This window comes from Petromyzon marinus, chromosome 85 (assembly GCF_048934315.1).
Source record: "Petromyzon marinus isolate PM22_M1 ecotype Great Lakes invasive population chromosome 85, UKy_Petmar_22M1.pri1.0, whole genome shotgun sequence".
Lineage (NCBI taxonomy): Eukaryota > Metazoa > Chordata > Hyperoartia > Petromyzontiformes > Petromyzontidae > Petromyzon > Petromyzon marinus.
The window spans coordinates 1,973,842-1,989,867 of NC_133750.1; the positions used below are offsets into that span (position 1 = coordinate 1,973,842).

The window sequence follows — 16,026 nt, forward strand, 5'->3', positions numbered from 1 at the left end:
CCCGTGGCACCTGGGTATGCCCCGTGACCTCCTGCCAGCGGGCGTTCGACACTTCACGTGGCCTCAGGGTGCACATAGCCTGGCACAAGCGTCGTTGTGACGTCACCGCCACTTAGTGGCGAATGGCGGTTGTTGTTGTTTGTGTGAATGTTGTAGTGTGTGTGTGTGAATGTTGTACTGTGTGTGTGTGTGAGTGACTGTTGTACTGTGTGTGTGAGTGAATGTTGTACTGTGTGTGTGAATGTTGTGCTGTGTGTGAATGTTGTACTGTGTGTGTGAATGTTGTGCTGTGTGTGTGAATGTTGTTAGTTTGTGTGTGTGAATATTGTACTGTGTGTGTGATTGTTGTACTGTGTGAGTGAATGTTGTTCTGTGTGTGTGTGTGAGTGACTGTTGTACTGTTTGTGTGAGTGAATGTTGTACTGTGTGTGTGAATGTTGTACTGTGTGTGTGAATGTTGTACTGTGTGTGTGTGAATGTTGTACTGTGTGTGAATGTTGTAGTGTGTGTGTGTGAAAATGTTGTAGTGTGTGTGAGTGAATGTTATACTGTGTGTGTGAATGTTGTACTGTGTGTGTGAATGTTGTACTGTGTGTGTGATTGTTGTACTGTGTGTGAATGTTGTAGCGTGTGTGTGAATGTTGTAGTGTGTGTGTGTGAATGTTGTAATGTGTGTGTGATTGTTGTACTGTGTGTGTGAATGTTGTACTGTGTGTGTGTGAATGTTGTACTGTGTGTGTGAATGTTGTAGTGTGTGTGTGTGAATGTTGTACTGTGTGTGTGTGTTGTACTGTGTGTGTGATTGTTGTACTGTGTGTGACTGTTGTAGTGTGTGTGTGTGTGAATGTTGTACTGTGTGTGTGAATGTTGTTCTGTATGTGTCAATGTTCCCGGCTAGGTGCAGTGCAAGTTGTTTGTTCTGGACGCTGCCGTCCAGTCTTGGGTGGAGAGAGGCCGTGGGAGCCTCCGGCTCAACGACATGGCCTCTCTGGACGATGGGTCTCTACAATCTCGCTTAGGTATACTCACTACCACTACTAACTACTAACACTCACTACTACTCACTACTAACACGACATGGCCTCTCTGGACGATGGGTCTCTACAATCTCGCTTAGGTATACTCACTACCATTACTCACTACTGCTCACTACCACTACTCACTACTAACACGACATGGCCTCTCTGGACGATGGGTCTCTACAATCTCGCTTAGGTATACTCACTACCATTACTCACTACTGCTCACTACCACTACTCACTACTAACACGACATGGCCTCTCTGGATGATGGGTCTCTACAATCTCGCTTAGGTATACTCACTACCACTACTCACTACTACTAATCACTACTACTATTCACTACTTACACTCACTGCTACTACTCACTACTAACACTCACTACTACTAATCACTACTACTATTCACTACTACTACTAACTACTTACACTAACTACTAACACTCACTACTACTCACTACTAACACTCAAACTACTAACACTCACTACTAACACTCACTACTACTACTACTCACTACTAACACTCACTATTCACCACTAGCAGTACTCAGCACTAGTAGTATTCACTACTAACACTTGCTACTCACCACTACTAGTACTCACTAATAGTACACACCACTAGTAGTGCTCACTACTAACACTTGCTACTCACTACTACTAGTGTAGTGTGTTGTATGGAGACGGAGTCTTCTTATTTATTTTACAGTAACACAGAAAGCCCCGAACACTAATGGGTAATGGCCCCTTCTACCCAACACCCTAAGGAGGTAATGCCTCCGGCTAGCGGGACCTGGTCACTGGGACCACCCACTCTGAGTCCTCACACTAGCGGGACCTGGTCACTGGGACCACCCACTCTGAGCCCTCACACTAACGGGACCTGGTCACTGGGACCACCCACTCTGAGTCCTCACACTAACGGGACCTGGTCACTGGGACCACCCACTCTGAGTCCTCACACTAACGTGACCTGGTCACTGGGACCACCCACTCTGAGTCCTCCGGCTAACGTGACCTGGTCACTGGGACCACCCATTCTGAGCCCTCACACTAGCGGGACCTGGTCACTGGGACCACCCACTCCGAGTCCTCACACTAACGGGACCTGGTCACTGGGACCACCCACTCCAAGTCCTCACACTAACGGGACCTGGTCACTGGGACCACCCACTCTGAGTCCTCCGGCTAACGTGACCTGGTCACTGGGACCACCCATTCTGAGCCCTCACACTAACGGGACCTGGTCACTGGGACCACCCACTCTGAGCCCTCACACTAACGGGACCTGGTCACTGGGACCACCCACTCTGAGTCCTCCGGCTAACGGGACCTGGTCACTGGGACCACCCACTCTGAGCCTACCCTGAGCCCTCCGGCTAGCGGGACCTAGGGGAGGCTGACCCGACCCAGCCAAGGTCCTCGAGTCCCGACCGCTGGCCCACTCAGACCAGGTCCTCAGGGTCCCAGCCTACTGACCGATGGCCTCACTGAGTTCCGGCCCTCAGAAGGACGGCGGAGCTTGGGGTCTTCAGGGTGCTATCCTCAGGCGAGCTCTTGGGTCTTTGGCTTGACGCTCCGCCCCTGGCCACGCCCACTCTCTGGAACCTTCTGGAGGGACCTAGATTGTTAAGCAACCCCGCAGCCCCCCACTGCGGACCTGGGGTGTCCACCTCCGGGTCCTAACCCCGCCCCTCCCAGGTTGCCTGACCCACGAGTCCTGCTTGGTACAGGCCGGACCCCCACTATCGCCCCCTGTTGGACAATGGCTGGAGCTACAAGCTTACAGTGACGGCGTGTGACGCCCGACAATTACCCACCACTACTAATACCACTAGTAGTACTCACCACTACTAATACTCACCACTCACCAGTCCTCCCCCCCGTGCCCCCCAGTGATGCGTACCCAGGGCAGCCTGCGGCTGATCCTCAACACCAAAGTGTGGGCCCACATGCAGCTGGACAAGGCGAGTGAGCGTGGGGTGCGCGTCACAGCCCTCGACGCAGACGAGCAGAGAGTGCGAGTCTTCCTCATCACCGTGAGTGACACACACACAGACACACACACAGACACACACACAGACACACACACAGACACACACACACAGACACACACACAGACACACATATACAGACACACACAGACACACACAGACACACACATATACAGACACACACACATATACAGACACACACACAGACACACACATATACAGACACACACAGAGACACAACAACAACCGCCATTCGCCACTAAGTGGCGGTGACGTCACCACGACGCTTGTGCCAGGCTATGTGCACCTTGAGGCCACGTGAAGTGTCGAACGCCCGCTGGCAGGAGGTCACGGGACAGACCCAGGTGCCACGGGTCGACTGACTGAGATGACTGGCTGATGCACCACCTGTGCCCCCTACTGTGCCAACCTGCTGTGCTTTAGCCACCCGACACTCCGCTCGTTGTTGTGAGCGTCGCTCCTCCGCCCTCCGTTGTTGTTGGAGGGCGACTGCCTCCAACTGCCCAGTAGCATCCTTCACGAGCCTCCTCCACAGAGGCCGATCTTGACACCGCTGGTACCAGTCATCGGCAAGTCCACTCAGCTCCACGTCCTCCTGTACCACATCACTCCATCTCTTCTCTAGCCCGTGCCGCGCCCGCTTAGCCCCCTCAATCCGGCCAAACAAAAGCTGTTTCGGCATGCGGTGGCTGGGCATGCGAGCTACATGACCCAGCCATCACAGCCTTGCCTGCCGGAGGAGCTCACCGATGGGACCTTGCCCAGATCTTTCAAGGATTTGTGAGCTCCTCACACAATCCAGTCTGGTTAAACCCAGGATGGATCGTAGGCAGGCCAGCCTAAATGTTTCCAACCGGCGAAGATGTTCCATTAGGGGGGTCCACGTTTCGCAAGCGTAGAGAAGGGAGGGAATGACCGTGGCCGAGAAGACCTGAAGCTTAGTGCGGAGCGACAGACCAGGTAGCTTCCACACAGCGTTACGCAACCGATGAAAAGATATTGCCGCTCGACTGATTCGGAGTGAGACCTCTGCTGTTAAACTGGAGCCAGTCATAAGCACACTGCCCAGGTATGGGAAACTCTCCACTCTCTCCACAACTGCCCCATCACCGAATGGGAGTTGTGGGGGTGGAGTGTCCGATGGTACCAAATACCGAGGCAGGTGCTTAGTTTTGGTTGGGCTGATGGTAAGGCCCTACCTCTTAGTGGCACGCTCCAGTCTCAGCAGCAGCGTCTCCAACTCCTCCTCTGACTGAGCAGCTATTACCAAATCATCAGCATACATAACGTGGTTGAGCAATAGGGAGCCATCCCTTGACCGCACCCAGGCATCGATTAGCCTCACATTATATCTGTACCAAATGGAGATTCCCCCGGTACAGCTATTGAAGGGTTCACGAGCTACGTGGTCAAAATAGATGTTAAATAATGTGGGAGCCAGAGGACATCCCTGTCACACCCCACGGTGTACAGGGAATGGCTCTGACTCCTGGCCACGTAGTTTTACCCGGGCCCGCTCACCATCATGAAGGTCCTTAATGATCGTGAGCAAAGGGTCAGGTACTCCAAAAGCACGAAGAATGACCCAGAGCCCAGGCCTACTGATGGTATCATAGGCCTTGACCAGGTCAATAAAGCAGAGATGTAGGTCTTGTTGGAATTCCCTACACCTCTGCTGTAGCAGACGGACAGAAAATATGGCATCTGTGCAGGACCGCCCTTTCCTGAAACCGCATTGGGGCTCCGCAAGCCTCTCCTCAGCGTGCCTGGCAAGGCGATGCTGAATAATCTTTGCCAGGACCTTTCCCGGCACACTGAGGAGTGAGATGCCCCTGTAGTTGTTACAGTCTGTGCGGTCCCCCTTCTTAAAAAGGGGGACCACCAGGGCATCCTTCCAATCCTGCTGAACCCGTCCAGTGGTCCAGACTGTTGTTATGATGTCATTTAGGGCAGTCTGTGCACAAACACCACCCTCCCTCAGCATTTCGCTTGGGAGATCATCTCTGCCCGCTGCCTTTCCTGGTTTCAGACTCCGGATCGCCTTCAATACTTCCTCAACAGATGGCACTTCAGCCAGCCACTCACAGGGGGTGACTTCTTCCAATATTTGAGGCACCGCAGCCTCGGCAGGGTCATCCTCACTTTATGCCACGATGTTTTTCTGGCTGAGGGATTTCCTCTCCCCCAGGACCTCACGGAAATGCTCAGCAAATCTGCAAACCTGTTCCTGGGGGTCGGAGATTGGTGTGGCGCTGCAGGTTACTTTTTTGATGGAGTTAAATAGAGATTTGTGATCGCGGGCCACTGAGGCAGACTCCATCTCCTCAGCAACCCGCGACCACCACCCATCCTTGCAGCGCCTCACGGCTCTCCTAACCTCCGAGCGAAGGCTGTGGTAAGTCTCCTCATTCTCTGACGTGGGATTCTGTAGCTGATGACAGTGGACCTGTCGCTTTCTCTCAACCATCCTGACCACCTCCTCTGTCAGCCAGGGTCTCTGGGGAGGTCTGGACCACGTACCCAAAGCAGCCAATGCAGCTGCATGAGTGGCGGTCCTAAACCTCGCCCATATACCCTCGACATCAGGAGGAGTGGGGGACGATGCCAACCCCAGCCGCGGGCGACGATGAAATTCTCGCTTGCAACTTTCATCAGATAACTGAGACCAGGCCACTTTAGTTTGGAATTTGGTCCTGGGTGTACACCCACCACCGGAGTGGAAGAATGGCAGGCGCATCTTACAGATGACAAGTCGATGGTCAGAGGGCAGATCAGGTCCACGGTAGGTCCTGGTGTCAAGGACATGGGCTCGCATCCGCTGGTCCGTCACTATGTAGTCCAGCAGATGTTCTTGCTTGGACCCGGCATGCATCCATGATGTTGTGTGGATGCGCCGATGCCGGAACAGCGTCTTGGTAATTACAAGCCCATGGGCTGTACAAAAACTCTAGCAGCCTCCTACCATTGTTATTGAGCTGATCTGGTCCATGCCCTCCAATCACTCCAGACCAGGTGCCAGCATCATGACCAACTCGGGAATTGAAGTCACCCAACAAGATGACTCTATCCTGAGGGGCCACTTTAGCCAGCACCTGTGACAGGAGGTCATAGAAGGCATCTGACTCATCGGCTTTGCTTGCATCCCTCCGGATGTTCGTCTTCGGTGGGGGCATAAGTAACCACGACCACCATTCCTCGCCTCCAATTGATGGGAAGGCGAGCCCAAAGTAGCCTGGGGGCTTACAGCTTCCCACACCTCACCGCCACGTTCCTACACCCCCTTCATTCTTTTGTTCAAAAGAAGAGCCACACCCTGTTGTTTGGCAGTCTGCTGCCCCGAGTAGAGGACTGTCCACCCCTCATGGTGGCAGGAGCCAGAACTGGTCCACCGGACCTCCTGAATGCCACAGAGATCCAGGCGGTACCGGTCCAGCTCCCGACAGAGGAGTGGCAGCCTCTCCTCCGCAGTGAGCGTTCGAACATTCCACGTGGCCACACGAAGCGGCTTTTCGTTGTTTCTGGAGGAGCCCCGAGGGTAGAGATTCAATCTCCTGGCTCCGCCAATTGGGGTTTGGCCAGGAGACGTCATAGACGCCTGTCCCCCCGGGGCCTCCGGCACAAGCTTATTAGTTTGATATTTTAGATGTGGTTTAGTGGTAAATTTTTGAAGGTGGAGGGGTTACCAGCCCCTCTTACCCATCCAGAGCCTCCGTTTAGCCCCTGTGGTGGTCACAGACACAATGAGGGGAGGAGCCAATCGGAATTGGCCCTCCCCCCCACAGCACTGTCCACGACAGAGTTGCCCGTCCGGCACCGCGAGGAGGTAGGGGGTTATTTTGCCGGACGGACACACACCTACAGACACACACCTACAGACACACACCTACAGACACACACCTACAGACACACACCTACAGACACACACACAGACACACCTACAGACACACACCTACAGACACACACACACAGACACACACACACAGACACACACACAGACACAGGCACAGAGGCACGGGGGAGCGAGCGTGGGGTGCGCGTGACAGCCCTCGACGCAGATGAGCAGAGAGTGCAGAGTCTTCCTTATCACCGTCTCCCCCCTCCCCCCTCGTGTCTCCCCCCCCCCCGTGTCTCCCCCCCCGTGTCTCCCCCACCGTGTCTCCCCCCCCCCGTGTCTCCCCCCACCGTGTCTCCCCCCCCGTGTCTCCCCCCCCGTGTCTCCCCCCCCCCGTGTCTCCCCCCACCGTGTCTCCCCCCCCGTGTCTCCCCCCCCGTGTCTCCCCCCCCCCGTGTCTCCCCCCACGGTGTCTCCCCCCCCGTGTCTCCCCCCCCCCGTGTCTCCCCCCACCGTGTCTCCCCCCCCCCGTGTCTCCCCCCCCGTGTCTCCCCCACCGTGTCTCCCCCCCCCCGTGTCTCCCCCCCCCCCCCGTGTCTCCCCTCCCTTGTCTCCCCCCCCGTGTCTCCCCCCCCCCCGTGTCTCCCCCCCCCCGTGTCTCCCCCCCCCCCGTGTCTCCCCTCCCGTGTCTCCCCCCCCATGTCTCCCCCCCCCCCGTGTCTCCCCCCCGTGTCTCCCCCCCCATGTCTCCCCCCCCGTGTCTCCCCCCCCGTGTCTCCCCCCCCCCGTGTCTCCCCCCCCATGTCTCCCCCCCCGTGTCTCCCCCCCCCGTGTCTCCCCCCACCGTGTCTCCCCCCCCGTGTCTCCCCCCCCGTGTCTCCCCCCCCCCGTGTCTCCCCCCCCGTGTCTCCCCCCCCGTGTCTCCCCCCCCGTGTCTCCCCCCACCGTGTCTCCCCCCCCGTGTCTCCCCCCCCGTGTCTCCCCCCCCCCGTGTCTCCCCCCACCGTGTCTCCCCCCCCGTGTCTCCCCCCCCGTGTCTCCCCCCCCCCGTGTCTCCCCCCCCCCGTGTCTCCCCCCCCGTGTCTCCCCCCCCCCGTGTCTCCCCCCACCGTGTCTCCCCCCCCCCGTGTCTCCCCCACCGTGTCTCCCCCCCCCCGTGTCTCCCCCCCCCCGTGTCTCCCCCCCCCCGTGTCTCCCCCACCGTGTCTCCCCCACCGTGTCTCCCCCCCCCGTGTCTCCCCCACCGTGTCTCCCCCACCGTGTCTCCCCCCCCCCGTGTCTCCCCCCCCCCGTGTCTCCCCCCCCCCCCCGTGTCTCCCCCCCGTGTCTCCCCCCCCGTGTCTCCCCCCACGGTGTCTCCCCCCTCGTGTCTCCCCCCCCCGTGTCTCCCCCCACCGTGTCTCCCCCCCCCCGTGTCTCCCCCCCCCCGTGTCTCCCCCCCCCCCCGTGTCTCCCCTCCCTTGTCTCCCCCCCCGTGTCTCCCCCCCCGTGTCTCCCCCCCCCCCGTGTCTCCCCCCCCCCCGTGTCTCCCCCCCCCCCGTGTCTCCCCTCCCGTGTCTCCCCCCCCGTGTCTCCCCCCCCGTGTCTCCCCCCCCGTGTCTCCCCCCCCCCCGTGTCTCCCCCCCCATGTCTCCCCCCCCGTGTCTCCCCCCCCCCGTGTCTCCCCCCACCGTGTCTCCCCCCCCGTGTCTCCCCCCCCGTGTCTCCCCCCCCCCGTGTCTCCCCCCACGGTGTCTCCCCCCCCGTGTCTCCCCCCCCCGTGTCTCCCCCCACCGTGTCTCCCCCCCCCCGTGTCTCCCCCCCCGTGTCTCCCCCACCGTGTCTCCCCCCCCCCCGTGTCTCCCCCCCCCCCCCCGTGTCTCCCCCCCCCGTGTCTCCCGCGTGTCCCAGGCCAGCCTGAAAGACACGGGACAGCTGTTTGCAGCGCTCCATCACCGCATCCTGGCGCTGCGCAACAGAGACACGGAGACAGACGCAGCAACCACCACCACAACCACCACAACCTCCACAACCACCACCACCACAGGTACGCAGCCACCACCACCACGATCACCACAGCCTGCACGACCACCACAACCACCACAACCACCACAACCACCACAACTACCACCACCACTGGTCCGCAGCCACCACCACGACCACCACAACCACCACAACCTCCACAACCACCACCACCACAGTTCCGCAGCCACCACCACCACGATCACCACAACCTGCACAACCACCACAACTACCACCACCACAACCACCACCACAGGTACGCAGCCACCACCACCACCACCACAACCACCACCACAGGTACGCAGCCACCACCACCACAACACCATAACCTCCACAACCACCACAACCACCACCACAACCTCCACAACCACCACCACCACAGGTACGCAGCCACCACCACCACGACCACCACAGCCTGCACAACCACCACAACCACCACCACAACCTCCACAACCACCACCACAACCACCACCATAACCACCACCACAACGCCTCAGTATGGTGATGGTGGTAATGAGATGATGGTGGTGATGGTGCTGTGATGATGGTGGTGATTGTGCTATAGTAATGATGATGTTGGTGGTATGATGATGGTGGCAATGATGGTAATGATGGTGGTCGTGATGGTGATGATGGTAGTGATGGTGATGATCTTTCTTTGTTTAGGGGCTGAAGAACAGAAGCAGCCTTCAGCTCCATAGAACCACTCACCACTCACTCACCACTCACTCACCACTCACCACACACTCACCACTCACTCACCACTCACTCACCACACACTCACCACTCACTCACTCACCACTCACCACTCACCACACACTCACCACTCACTCACTCACCACTCACTCACCACTCACTCACCACACACTCACCACTCACTCACCACTCACTCACCACTCACTCACTCACCACTCACTCACCACTCACTCACCACACACCACTCAACATTCACTCACCACACACTCACCACACACTCACTCACCACTCACTCACACACTCACCACACACTCACCACACACTCACTCACTCACTCACCACTCACTCACACACTCACCACACACTCACCACACACTCACCACACACTCACCACACACTCACCAATCCCCGTGGCTTCTTATGATCATTGTTCCGTGTTAGTCCAGCCCAGAGAGTTAGCGTGAGTGTCAGCGTCAGTGTGTCGCTGTGAGTGTCACTGTGTGTGTCACTGTGTCATTGTGTGTGTCACTGTGTGTGTCACTGTGTCAGAGTGAGTGTCAGCATCAGTGTCTCGCTGTGAGTGTCACTGTGTGTGTCACTGTGTCAGAGTGAGTGTCAGTGTGTCACTGTGTGTCACTGTGAGTGTCACTGTGTCAGAGTGAGTATCAGTGTGTCACTGTGTGTCACTGTGTCAAAGTGAGTGTCAGTGTCAGTGTGTCACTGTGAGTGTCACTGTGTGTGTCACTGTGTCAGAGTGAGTGTCAGTGTGTCACTGTGTGTGTCACTGTGAGTGTCACTGTGTCAGAGTGAGTATCAGTGTGTCACCGTGTCATTGTGTGTCACTGTGTGTCACTGTGTCATTGTGTGTGTCACTGTGTCATTGTGTGTGTCACTGTGTGTGTCGCTGTGTCAGAGTGAGTATCAGTGTGTCACTGTGTGTCACTGTCATTGTGTGTGTCACTGTGTGTGTCACTGTGTCAGAGTGAGTGTCAGTGTCAGTGTGTCACTGTGTGTCACTGTCTAGAGTGAGTATCAGTGTGTCACTGTGTGTGTCACTGTGTGTGTCACTGTCAGAGTGAGTGTCAGTGTGTCACCGTGTGTGTCACTGTGTGTGTCACTGTCAGAGTGGGTGTCACTGTCAGTGTGTCACTGTGTCAGTGTGAGTGTCACTGTGTCACTGTGTGTGTCGCTGTGTCAGTGTGAGTGTCAGTGTGTCACTGTGTCAGTGTGTCAGAGTGAGTGTGTCACTGTCAGTGTGTCACTGTGTGTGTCAGTGTGTGTGTGTGTATCTGTGTGTGTCTGTGTGTTTGTGATGTGTGTGTGATGTGTGTGTCTGTGTGTGCATCTGTGTGTGTGTGCATCTGTGTGTGTGTGCATCTGTGTGTGTATCTGTGTGTGTCTGTGTGTGACTATGATGGAGGGTAATGTAGGGGCGGGGCTAGGGGGGTGTAGGGGCGGGGCTAGGGGGGTGTAGGGGAGGGGCTAGGGGGGTGGTTCTCTGTTGCTTTTGAATCCGGTTCAATAAAAGTTGGTTGACGAAAAATAGTGAGGAGGTTCACTAATCCCCATCTGTTCCATCTCACGCTGACAGCAAAGCGTGTGGACTAATCCCCATCTGTTCTATCTCACGCTGACTCCACAGCGAGTGGACTAATCCCCATCTGTTCCATCTCACGCTGACACCACAGCGTATGGACTAATCCCCAGCTGATACCCACGACCTCCTGCGTACCAGGCGAGGTAGTCAACATATACGAAACAAGAGTCATGCAGCCAGAGTCTTCCTGGTTTCAAGGAAATTTTAATAGGGGTTGGTGGATCAGTAGGGGAAGTGGTGTAGGGGTTGGTGGATCAGTAGGGGAGGTGGTTTAGGGGTTGGTGGATCAGTAGGGGAGGTGGTGGTGGGGTTGGTGAATCAGTAGGGGAGGTGATTTAGGGGTTGGTGGATCAGTAGGGGAGGTGGTGTAGGGGTTGGTGGATCAGTAGGGGAGGTGGTGTAGGGGTTGGTGAATCAGTAGGGGAGGTGGTGGTGTTGGGGTTGGTGGATCAGAGCATGATCGGTAGCAGGGGTTGGTGGATCAGTAAGGGAGGTGGTTTAGGGGTTGGTGGATCAGTAGGGGAGGTAGTGGTTTAGGGGTTGGTGGATCAGTAGGGGAGGTGGTTTAGGGGTTGGTGAATCAGTAGGGGAGGTGGTGGTGTTGGGGTTGGTGGATCAGTAGGGGAGGTAGTGGTTTAGGGGTTGGTGGATCAGTAGGGGAGGTGGTTTAGGGGTTGGTGGATCAGTAGGGGAGGTGGTTTAAGGGTTGATGGATCAGTAGGGGAGGTAGTGGTTTAGGGGTTGGTGGATCAGTAGGGGAGGTAGTGGTTTAGGGGTTGGTGGATCAGTAGGGGAGGTGGTTTAGGGGTTGGTGGATCAGTAGGGGAGGTAGTGGTTTAGGGGTTGGTGGATCAGTAGGGGAGGTGGTTTAAGGGTTGATGGATCAGTAGGGGAGGTAGTGGTTTAGGGGTTGGTGGATCAGTAGGGGAGGTAGTGGTTTAGGGGTTGGTGGATCAGTGGAGGACGTTGTAGGTGATGCCGTTTGGCTTGAGATCCACGCTGAGTGTGCACAGCCCCAGGGCGTCGCGACGTCCGGGCAGCGTGACGTAGACGAAGGAGCCCACCATGGGGTGGGGGCACTCGAAGTCTCGGAACTCGCCCGGGGGAACGAAGATGTCCCAGGCGCACCTGCAGGTGACACGCAACGTCGGTACGACGTCGGCACAACGTCCAAGGGGACCTCCACTCACAGTCACTCACCCACCGACCACCGACTCACAGCGGGTTCCACGCCCCGCTCCTGACCTCCCGAGCTGCCCACGCGAATCTCCGCCCCGTAGATTCACCAACCTAACCACTCGGTCACCCACCCACTCACTCACCCACTTACCCCCCTACCCACCCACTCACCCACTCACTCACCCACTCACTCACCCACTTACCCCCCTACCCACCCACTCACTCACCCACTTACCCCCCTACCCACCCACTCACCCACTTACCCCCCTACCCACCCACTCACTCACCCACCCACTCACTCACCCACTTACCCCCCTACCCACCCACTCACCCACTCACTCACCCACTTACCCCCCTACCCACCCACTCACCCACTCACTCACCCACTCACTCACCCACTTACCCCCCTACCCACCCACTCACTCACCCACTTACCCCCCTACCCACCCACTCACCCACTTACCCCCCTACTCACCCACTCACTCACCCACCCACTCACTCACCCACTTACCCCCCTACCCACCCACTCACCCACTCACTCACCCACTTACCCCCCTACCCACCCACTCACCCACTCACTCACCCACTCACTCACCCACTTACCCCCCTACCCACCCACTTACTCACCCACTTACCCCCCTACCCACCCACTCACCCACTTACCCCCCTACCCACCCACTCACTCACCCACCCACTCACTCACCCACTTACCCCCCTACCCACCCACTCACCCACTCACCCACTCACTCACCCACTTACCCCCCTACCCACCCACTCACTCACCCACTTACCCCCTACCCACCCACCCACTCACCCACTTACCCCCCTACCCACCCACTCACTCACTCACCCACCCACTCACTCACCCACTCACTCACCCACTTACCCCCCTACCCACCCACTCACTCACTCACCCACTTACCCCCCTACCCACCCACTCAGTCACCCCCCTACCCCCCTACCCACCCACTCACCTACTCACCCACTCAATCACCCACTCACCCACTTAGTCACCCACTCACCTGCTCACCTATTCACTCACCCACTCACCCACCCACTCACTCAGTCACCCACTTACCCCCCTACCCACCCACTCACCTACTTACTCACCCACTCAATCACCCAGGTACTCACCCACTCACTCACCCACTCACCTCAACCACTCACCCACTCACCTACTCAACCACTCACCCACTCACTTACTCACCCACTCACTGACACTCTCACCGACACACTCACCTACTCACTCATCCACTCACACACTCACTCACCCACTCACCCCACCCTGACCCACCACCCCCACCACCGACTCACAGCGGGTTCCACGCCCCGCTCCTGACCTCCGAGCTGCCCACGCGAATCTCCGCCCCGTAGATTCACCAACCTAACCACTCGGTCACCCACCCACTCGGTCACCCACTTACCCCCCTACCCACCCACTCACCCACTCACCCACTCACTAACCCACTCACTCACCCACTCACCCACTCACTCACCCACTCACTCACCCACTTACCCACCTACCCACCTACTCACCTACTCACCCACTCAATCACCCATGCACTCACCCACTCACTCACCCACCCACCCACTTAGTCACCCACTCACCTGCTCACCTATTCACTCACCCGCTCACCTACTCAACCACTCACCCACTCACTCACCCACTTACCCACCTACCCACCTACTCACCTACTCACCCACTCAATCACCCATGCACTCACCCACTCACTCACCCACCCACCCACTTAGTCACCCACTCACCTGCTCACCTATTCACTCACCCGCTCACCTACTCAACCACTCACCCACTCACTCACCCACTTACCCACCTACCCACCTACTCACCTACTCACCCACTCAATCACCCATGCACTCACCCACTCACTCACCCACCCACCCACTTAGTCACCCACTCACCTGCTCACCTATTCACTCACCCACTCACCTACCCAACCACTCACCCACCCACTCACCCACTCACTGACACACTCACCGACACACTCACCTACTCACTCATCCACTCACACACTCACCCACCCACTCACCCCACCCTGACCCACCACCCCCACCACCGACTCACAGCGGGTTCCACGCCCCGCTCCTGACCTCCGAGGTGCCCACGGGAATCTCCGCCCCGTAGATTCACCAACCTAACCACTCGGTCACCCACCCACCCACTCACTCACCCACTTACCCCCCTACCCACCCACTCACCCACTCACCCACTTACCCCCCTACCCACCACTCACCTACTTACCCCCCTACCCACCCACTCACCCACTCACTCACCCCCCTACCCACCCACTCACCCACTTACCCCCCTACCCACCCACTCACCCACTCACTCACCCACTTACCCCCCTACCCACCCACTCACCCACTCACTCACCTACTTACCCCCCTACCCACCCACTCACCCACCCACTCACCCACTCACTCACCCACTCACTCACCCACTTACCCCCCTACCCACCCACTCACTCACCCACTTACCCGCCTACCCACCCACTCACTCACTCACCCACTCACTCACCCACTTACCCCCCTACCCACCTACTCACCTACTCACCCACTCAATCACCCATGCACTCACCCGCTCACTCACCCACCCACTTAGTCACCCACTCACCTGCTCACCTATTCACTCACCCACTCACCCACCCACTCACTCAGTCACCCACTCACCCCCCTACCCACCCACTCACCTACTTACTCACCCACTCAATCACCCAGGTACTCACCCACTCACTCACCCACTCACCTACTCAACCACTCACCCACTCACTTATCCACTCACTGACACACTCACCGACACACTCACCTACTCACTCATCCACTCACACACTCACCCACCCACTCACCCCACCCTGACCCACCACCCCCACCACCGACTCACAGCGGGTTCCACGCCCCGCTCCTGACCTCCGAGCTGCCCACGCGAATCTCCGCCCCGTAGATTCACCAACCTAACCACTCGGTCACCCACTCACTCACCCACTTACCCCCCTATCCACCCACTCACCTACTTACCCCCCTACCCACCCACTCACCCACTCACCCACTCACTAACCCACTCACTCACCCACTCACTCACCCACTCACTCACCCACTTACCCACCTACCCACCTACTCACCTACTCACCCACTCAATCACCCATGCACTCACCCACTCACTCACCCACCCACCCACTTAGTCACCCACTCACCTGCTCACCTATTCACTCACCCGCTCACCTACTCAACCACTCACCCACTCACTTACTCACCCACTCACTGACACTCTCACCGACACACTCACCTACTCACTCATCCACTCACCCCACCCTGACCCACCACCCCCACCACCGACTCACAGCGGGTTCAAGGCTCCGCCCCCGACCTCCGAGCTGCCCACGCGAATCTCCGCCCCGTAGATTCACCAACCTAACCACTCGGTCACCCACCCACTCACTCACCCACTTACCCCCCTACCCACCCACTCACCCACTCACTTACCCACTTACCCCCCTACCCACCCACTCACCTACTTACCCCCCTACCCACCCACTCACCCACTCACCCACTCACTAACCCACTCACTCACCCACTCACTCACCCACTTACCCACCTACCCACCTACTCACCTACTCACCCCACTCAATCACCCCATGCACTCACCCACTCACTCCACCCACCCACCCACTTAGTC

General features: G+C 57.8%; 1 protein-coding gene across 5 annotated transcripts in view; it reads left to right on the forward strand.

Moving 5' to 3' along the window:
* LOC116936923 (ran-binding protein 3-like) overlaps window positions 1–10,671 on the forward strand; it is a 36,593-nt gene extending 25,922 nt beyond the window's left edge. For all 5 annotated transcript variants that reach the window (XM_032944070.2, XM_076057863.1, XM_076057864.1 and 2 more), the window contains 4 exons: window positions 899–1,019; window positions 2,912–3,054; window positions 8,753–8,888; window positions 9,530–10,671. In XM_032944070.2, coding sequence (XP_032799961.1) covers window positions 899–1,019; window positions 2,912–3,054; window positions 8,753–8,888; window positions 9,530–9,564 — 435 coding nt within the window. In that variant the 3' untranslated portion in view covers window positions 9,565–10,671. The remainder of the gene's footprint in view (window positions 1–898; window positions 1,020–2,911; window positions 3,055–8,752; window positions 8,889–9,529) is intronic.
* Window positions 10,672–16,026: the final 5,355 nt, after the last annotated feature.